The 8,941-nt window shown below is 41.6% G+C and overlaps 1 protein-coding gene across 1 annotated transcript; it reads left to right on the top strand.

Moving 5' to 3' along the window:
- On the top strand, positions 1–8,935 carry gpatch3 (G patch domain containing 3). The gene is made up of 7 exons (XM_020536228.2): positions 1–378; positions 3,239–3,684; positions 3,962–4,136; positions 4,260–4,319; positions 4,552–4,673; positions 5,562–5,689; positions 6,364–8,935. Exons 1-7 carry the CDS (start codon positions 39–41, stop codon positions 6,575–6,577), a joined length of 1,485 nt encoding a protein of 494 aa, XP_020391817.2. The 5' UTR covers positions 1–38; the 3' UTR covers positions 6,578–8,935.
- Positions 8,936–8,941: the final 6 nt, after the last annotated feature.

Here is an 8,941-nt window from a genome sequence, read left to right as displayed (position 1 = left end):
CAATGCGCAGGCATAATCGCACGCTGCCAGTCTGAAAGATGGCGGCACAGGATTATATTTATGCCGTTGTCGGGAATATTCCGCGCAGTCTTCGTTCTGCCGATCTCCGCCATCAGTTCTCACAGTTCACTGAGAGCGGTGGCTTCAGCTGTTTTCATTATCGGCACCGGCCCGAAAGGAGGAGGCCGCTGTCTTCGACTCCAGCCACAGCACCGGAGCCAGGCCGCAGCCCGACCTGTTGCTGTGTGGTTCGGCTGCCAGCTGAGCGAGCCTCCAGCTTTCAGCTGATGTACGATGGCTGTCAGTGGCTGGATAGGCTCGGAGACAGTTTGCAGAGTCGTTGCTTCATCCGTATCGTCCGAGCGGCAGAGATTGCAGGTCAGGGTTGGGGGAGGGGAAAGGCTGTAAGAGAGGGAAAGGATGAGTGGTAGAGGAGGGAGCGAGAAAGTAGGGTCATAGTGATTTTAGGGATTAAGGCCCTTGTCCGTGTTGGCTATCAATCATCCATTTATCCTAATCCAGTTTCCAGTATAAGGCCCATAGCCTTGTATGTTATGGCGTTGCAAGTGCTCCTCTAAATAATTTTTAAATGTCTTAAGTATTTAATGTCTTAACGAAGATCTGTAGCTCAGGTTGCGGTTGGAGTTGTTGGTTGGTTCGCTGGGCTGACGGGTTTTCATGCAAACGTTTCGTCTCCCTTCTAGGTGACATCGTCAGTGCTGTGTAGCCTCCGTTGAAGCTCTGTTGCTCTGTCCTGCTCTGAAGTTATATGGCCTGGTCTATCATGATAGGCAGTCATGTTTCAGGTTTTGTACCGTAGCAGTGTGTAGATGGGATCTATTTCAACATGTTTGTTAATTGCCTGGGTGGTTGAAAACCAGGCCTCCAGTAATTCTCGTGCTTATCTTTGTCTCGCTTGGCCTAGTACTGTAACTTTGACCCAGTCACGTTGATGTCCTGCTATATTGAGTGTATTGAAACAAGGGAGAATTGGTTGCGCCATTTTGCTACGAGTTGGTGTTGACATAATGGTAGATGTAATGGTGGAATGAAAGAACAACGGCGAATTCCTTACCAGCGTGTACAGAAAGATTACACACACAGACCAAATCCTGAATTACAACAGTAACCATCCCAATGTTCACAAACAGAACTGTGTCAAGACTCTGTTTAAACAAGCGATAACTCACTGCAACATCCCAGAGCTGCGCAAAAACAGAGAAACACCAAACAGAGTCTTTGCAAACAATGATTATCCTAACAGCTTTGTCCGCCAATGCCTGGCAAACAAACACCAAGAAGACACCCCAACATACTGGCTACCCTACCCTATGTTAAAAACACATCAGAACTAACTACAAGACTCCTACAACCTCTTGGAATAAGGATTGCACACAAACTAACAGCCACACATTGCTAGTTGCTCTCAAAGACGAAAGACCCCATACCCACAATGAGCAGAACAAATGTGGTATATAAAATACCATGCAGCAACTGTGAGAAACACTACATAGGACAGACAGGCAGGAAACTCGTAACCAGGATAGATGAACACCAACTCGCAGCAAAACGGCACAACCAATTCTTCCTTGTTTCAATATACTCCGACACAAAAAGACATCAATTTGACGGGGACAAAGTTACAGTACTAGGACAAGCGTGACAAAGACAAGCGCAAGAATTCCTGGAGGCCTGGTTTTCAACCATTGATGCAATTAACAAACATGTTGAAATAGACCCTGTCTACATAACACTACGATACAAGACTGCCCACCCTGACAGACTGGACCATATAAATTCAGAGTGGGACAGAACAACAGAGCTTCAACGGAGGCTACACAGCACAGCACTGACAATCTCACCGAGAAGGGAGACGAAACATTTGCATGAAATCCAGACAGTTTGGCAAACCAACAAACAACTCCTGTCTTAAGTATCCCTGCCACCTTTTCAGCCAGCAAGTTCCTCAAAGCCCCTTAAACTTCCTGCTCCTCATCTTAAAACTGCACATGAAAAGCATAGTGGATGCTCGTAATCTGAAACAAACACAGAATGGTGGAGAAGCTCAGCAGAGCTAGTAGAATATGCCTTGTTAGCCCTCCCAAAATGTATCTCCTCACAATTTGCTGTATTAAATTCCATTTGCCGTTGTTCAGCCTAACTGACCAGGCTGTCTATATTGTCCTGTAGTCTAAGGCTCTCCTCCTCGCTATTTATCATACCATCAGTTTTTGTTATCTGTTAACTTACTGATCATTCTTCCTACATTTATGTCTAGATCATTAATATAGTCTACAAACAGCAAAGGATGCAGCGTCAAATCTTGGACATGGACTGGAATGACCATCACTCCCTGCTTCCTGCTGCTAAGCCTATTTTGAATCCAATTTCCAATTTTCCCCAAAATCCACAGGCTTCTTAGTAGTTGCCATGTGAAACCTTGTCAAAAGCCTTACTGAAGTATGGAATGAGCTGTCAAAGGACGTGGTGGAAGCTGGTATGATTACAACATTTAAAAGGCATCTGGATAGGTGTATGAATAGGAAGGGTTTAGAGGGATATGTGCCAAATGCTGGCAAATGGGACTAGATTTATGTAGGATATCTGGTCGGCATGGATGAGTTGGACTGTAGAGTCTGTTTCTGTGCTGTATATCTCTATGACTCTATAAGTCCATGCAGGCAACATCAACTGCACTACCTTCATGTACGCATGGTCACTGTGAAAAATTGAATCAAACTTGTTAGACATGATCTCTAATCTGCCCATCTTGATTGATTAATGCTTCTCTAAGCAGAGATCCATTCTTTGAAAACTTCAGAATTTTTCCAATAGTTTCCCCACTACTGATCCAAAACTGGATAACTCTCCTATGAAGTTTTGCTGTTTAAAATATACTATCTCTCACAAGTAATGAAATCTTGTAGCTTGGCTGTCTAAAGTTTAAACCTTCAGACCAATATGAGCAGATCAGTGCCACTATAAAGTATCATGAATCTGGGAAACAATTTGTAGGTTGGAAGGAGGACCTGTCCAATTCTGTTGCAGTACCATTTGGCAGTTTCATAGAATTCCTATAGTGCAGATACAGGCCATTCAGCCCCTCATGTCTGCACCTACCCTCTGAACAGCAACCCACCTAGACCATGTGTCTGGAGATTTTAGTGTGTACACATTTTTGGGTTTTGCTGTTCTCTATGGGAAGAGACCTATATTCATTATTGGTTTTCTTCAACAGCTTCTCACCTGTTCTCGTACAAAACCAGAAAGGAACTTCGGAGTCGGAGAGCTCTAAGTGAGACTTTCACACCTGAGGACTTGTCCAGATTACCAGAGTTAAACCCCCCAATGCTGATGCCCAATGGGAATGTGGGGACGCCACTGAGAGTCTTCCTAGAATTGATCCAAGCATGCCGTTTGCCTCCCCGCATCATCACCAAGCTTGATCTGAAATTTCCCAAGACAACCTCCAACAGACGTTATGGTAATGTTCCTTTTCAGTACCAGGACACTGCTTCCTCTCTGTGTACAGAGGCAGTGTATACAGCTGTAGAAGGAGAAATCCCACAGAGAGACGTATGTGCTCCTGTGCTGCAGACAGGAAAGAAGCAACAAGGGACAGGACACAGGAAGTCTTTGAAGCAAGGAGATGAGGAGGAGGGAGAGGAGTCGTGTTCTGACGAAGTAAGTAATATTTTCTTGCTTTGGTGTGGGGAAGGGTCATGGATAGACATGGATATTTTTGAGGTAGCCCCATCACCAGACGCATTCTCCTTAGGCATCATGGTGAGACGGGTGCTGCAAGGATTGGAACTTGAGCCTGAATTAGGATGGATAGATAGTCAAAGATGGCTCAAGGGGCTGGTTCTTGGGCTGTGCAGTATGGACAGTTTTGCTGTGTTGCACTGTATAAATGCAAGTAGTGTTTGTGGCTGGTCACCGAGCTTTGTGTTTTTCCCAGGACAATGATACATGTGAGGAATGGGAGAGGCATGAAGCGCTCTACGAGGATGTTACGACTCAGGAGAGGACGAAGGAACGACTCTATGAGGAAGAGATTGAACTCAAGTGGGAAAAGGGAGGATCTGGACTTGTGTTTTACACAGATGCTCAATATTGGCAGGAGGAGAAAGGAGGTAGGTTGTAATATGGGGATTTTTAGAATTGGAATAAACATGGAACGGTTGGTCCAGTAGTTGCTGGGTTGATTGGCAGGTAATGACTGGTGTCAGTGGTTGACTTCTGTTGCTTTCTTTCAGATTTTGACGAGGAGACAGCAGATGACTGGGACGTCGATATGAGTGTATATTATGATAAAGGTCAGTTTGGATGAATGGGTTCTTTATGATTTTTTACTATTTGATGTGCCTTTGGAATTTGATTCCTCATTAGCCTTTGCAAATGCAACAAAATGGTGAAATATTATGGTGGACCCTCATGAATGCAAGTTGTTTGTTTTGCCTGAGTAGTGACTGTTAGAAAGCTTTGCCCACAGTGAGTTTTTGCTATAATGCAGAGAGTGGAAAATGTTACTTTCCAAATTTTGCACAGATGGAGGAGATAAAGATTCACGGGATTATGTGCAGATGAGGCTAGAACAACGGCAGAGAGAGGGTGCGGAGAATGTCTCGGTGCAGTCCCCACGTATTGGAGGTTTTGAACGATATACTAAGGTAAGCATGTTTCTTTGTTTTGCTTATTCCAAATTGTTTATAATGATAAACTGATGATTCTGCTAAATGTGTGTGTTTAGACTGTCTGCTTGATTAAGAGCCTTCCAGCAAACTTAAATAATAATCTGGTTCCTACTGCTCTTCACATGAAACAGAGAATCAGCAACTATTAAAAATGCACCTGTTGTAACCATTTCAAATGCTTTTCAAACTGACAAAGTGTATAGACTTGCACAAAAGAAAAATGCTGTGGATGCTTGAAATCTGAAATAAAAACTTTCAGCATTGTTCTGATGAAAGGTTCCAGTTCTAAGATGTTAATTCTGTTTCTCACTCCATAGATGCTGTCAGACCAGCTGAGCATTTTCTCTTTTTGCTGTGTGTAGATTTATCCAAGTCATTGCTACTGCAATTATATAGGAAACATTTGGAACTTTTGCATCCATGGGATTAACCACCGTGCCTCCTAGAAACAAGAGTGAACTATTTAGCTTCTCCAATCTTTTAATTCTCACAACAATTAAATTACTTTTGTAGTAACCAAGCCAATTGCACACATCGTCCATGGCAGAAAATTAAATGATCAGACTGTTTTTCATGTTGCATTGATGTTGGTTGAAAGACAAATGTTGACTGCGATACTGATAACGCCTTGTTTTTCTATGGGAAAAATTACCTAAGATTTTGTGTCCCCTAAACAAATATTGAGAGGCTTTATTGACTATACTTCCCAACAGTGTAGCACTCCCTGAATAATTCTGAGGTGTTTTTGGATAATTGAACATAGAACTGTACAGCACAGGAACAGCTCCTTCAGTCCACAGTGTCTGTGATGTCCATGATGTCATGCTAATGTTGGTCACTCTGCGTTTTCTGAATATTACGTAGGGAATAGGCAGGAAGGTGATGGAAAAGCAGGGATGGAGAGATGGGCAAGGCCTTGGCTCCAGTAGTTCTGGTCTGGCTGATGCTCTGGACAATGATGGACAGAACCCAAAGTGTAAACGAGGATTTGGGTAAGTGATTCAAATGTCTCCTTAGTGTCCTTAGTTTGTTAGTGACTGGGTTACCAAGAGTCTTCCACATGTGAATGTTTTTACTGCACAGAAGTTTCAACTGGTAACAGGCTGTCACTGGTGATGCTCTGCTTACAGGAGAAGCAGTGTTGAACTATTGAGAGTTTTGTATTGAGAATTTTTCAATGACTCTATGAAATATTGAAACTGGGAACTGTGTGTTCCTCAAACCCTTGTTCCTGTCAAACTGGAGAACAGCAATTAAAAAATATTTTCTGGTTCTCAAGTTTGTACTCAAACTCATGTACCTAAATGTGTTGAATACTGCTGTTTTGTGTGTGTGTGTGTGTGTGTGTGTGTGTAGGGGGATTGGGGTCATCAGGAAGTCACTGAAAGAAATGATATGCATACATATCATGCTATTACTTGAAACTCGATTTTGTGCTCAATTCTCTAGGGGATACTTGAAAATCACATCCTTCTGACTCAGAGGCTACCTTTTGAGCCAAAGTGACAGTCAATATGTCATGAGAGAGCTTTGCTTTATTGTCTTAGATGCTACCATAAATCTGAATCCCACTACCATCAGCAGGAAGAGAAGAGCTTCAAGATGGTTGTGATTTATTTGAATTGTCCTTACTAACATTGTTCTGTTAATATGTGACACTCTGCAGGTATCATGGAGAAAGAATCCAGAACTACCAGCCAGTACAAAAAGCACGTCGACAAACCAAGCATTTGATTTCAACTGTGTACGATCAGCCTGAGGAAATAGACCAGGGTGACACTCTATTCCGTAGACAACCAGTGACCAGCATGAAGTACAGAATGGATGTGAAATTTGTCAAAGGATCAGAGCTAAGCACCCACACCCTTTTACGTCAATAGTAACATTCTCTAGCTGCTGGTACATACTCAGTGGAGTCTGGTACTTCTGTGAAATACAGTATTAGTCTTGGTACCTGCTGTGCCTTGGCACTGACAATGCAGCGAGGGGTAATATTCAGTCATAGGTGGAAACCATGGTCCAGGTTTCCCCAACCCCAACCAACATTGACCATAGATCAGCATACAACCTGGAACTACAATACAGTAAACATGGTCGCTGAACAGCTGAGGGACTGAATGAAGTTCTAGCAAAACGATCAAAGGAAGATCAGTAACAACTCTTTGTATTTATATGCCTTTGCCATAGCAGACAGATATCTCTCAGAAATGCTTCCCAGGAAAACTATCAGAAAAACATTGTCTTCATGTTAAAAGAGAACTTGGGCAAGCTGACAGCTCGGAAAGGAGATGCACAAAAGGCCATGGTTGAAGGCACGAAGAGATTTAAAGAGAAGACTAAAAATTATAATTCAGAGGTATCAGGGACCAGGAGTTTCGATCATGGACATAAACTCCCACCCCTCACCCTTAATCCATTCAGAGTAAAGCCTGCTTTCTACCTGTTTTGCACTACATCTGTAGGTCAGAAGATAGTTATTAATGGGACAAGACATTCGGCTCATCTAAATTCTTCCTAAAGTTCCCAGTGTTTCTGGAGTTTTTGCCTCCATGTGTCTATTTGGATTGATTCCAAGTGTTAACTGAAGAAGAATTTCATGTCATCAAATTGAACCTGTAACACCATCCAGTTTCTATACTGAAAATATTTTAGGCTAACATTTTCAATGCCTTTAACAACCTTATGCACACGTACACAGCCACTCCGTACAAAACCCATTTCCAGATTGATTGATTTAGCTCAAGTCTCACCGGTTGTTCCTGATAACTCACTGTGGCACTGAAGTTCAACTCTTCCCAACATGGCCTCCAGTGTTTTAATGTTTCTTGTGTCTTTACAATCACATTAGTACCTGGTAGCAAGAGATGGTCTGTCCAGAGTCTTCTGTAGTTTGAGTACTTGTAGCCTGTGTAGTTCGATGTTTCACAGACGTTGTCATTGCTTTGCTTTAGATTGACATATTGACTTTACAAAGCTATCCAGCTTTATTCTGAGCTTGTGTATCTCCATTAATGCATTTTGTGTAACTTATGTTTCTTTCCTAATTCTGCATATTGTCACATTTGCCTGCATTAAGTTCCAATTCTCTTTAACATTATTGAATGACACATCACAGAAGATGACCACTTGACCCGTGAAGTATGTGCCAGCAGTTTGGTACTGCTTTTCCCCAATCCCATTTTTTCCCCTTCAAGTATTTTACCAATTCTCTTTTGAAAATTACTAGTTAATCTGTTCCACCCTACTTTCAAGCAGTGAATTTCAGATTACAACTCACTGTATAAAAATGTTTCCATGTTGTTCTGCCCAGTTAAGTATTTCAGTTATCCATTCTGCTATTTGAGTTGCCTCTACCAATTTTACCACTCCCCAGTTTGGAATTTTCAACCAATACAAATCTAACCACTTTGTACAGAGTTTTTGAACATTTCTGCATTTATGCACAGGTACTGGATATGTGGTGATTTTGGTACATGAAACCCTTGATCCCTCTCTACTCATCCAGTTCCTAGCTCTTTGCCATATAAAAAAAAATCTGATCTATCTTTCCTAGCTCCTAGGTTCAAAGTAGATGATCTCATCCTTCCTACCTTTAATATGGCAAAACTGTGGCAAATGGATTTCAGTGTTCCTTTGCAATATTCCCTATTTATTGTTTCCTAAATTGGTATCAGCTGCAAACTTAAAATTTGCAGCCTTCTCTAAATCTTCATCTTCCTTTAGAAAGTGAAAAGTTGTGACTGTGTGGTCATGTTGGATTACTGAAGAATGGTATTCCAGTCATAGAATATATTAAGTTAAGCTGAAAGCTAATAGGATTCAGAAAAAGAAATAATACAGAAAGTGTAAGGGTGGGACAGATAAACTACGAAGCAATTAGTTTTTTTTTAGTCTACCATCTCTGAGCAAGTTACTAGAATCTTTACAAAGTGACTGTGTTTCTTCAGTTGTTCAAACTGATCATAACTTATGTGAGTTCTTTCAGAAGAGTAAGTCATGCTTAACTAACCTAGTTGAATTTTTGAGTACGTAATTAAGGTGGTGGATTAGGAAATATCCCAGAAGAAGAAACCTCAGACTCCATGTTGAGTCCCATCAGTGTCATGGAAAATATTGTAGTTAGGAACTTTTTATTTTGTATAAAAATCTTATGTACACAAAAATAAAATACTGCAGATTCTGGAAATCTGAAATAAAAACACATGCTGGAAATGCTCAGCAGACCATTCTGATGATGAGTTGTC

Source organism: Rhincodon typus, chromosome 27 (assembly GCF_021869965.1).
Source record: "Rhincodon typus isolate 14 chromosome 27, sRhiTyp1.1, whole genome shotgun sequence".
NCBI lineage: Eukaryota > Metazoa > Chordata > Chondrichthyes > Orectolobiformes > Rhincodontidae > Rhincodon > Rhincodon typus.
The sequence above is the reverse complement of the archived record's forward strand: the minus strand, read 5'-3'. Positions and strand labels throughout refer to the sequence as shown.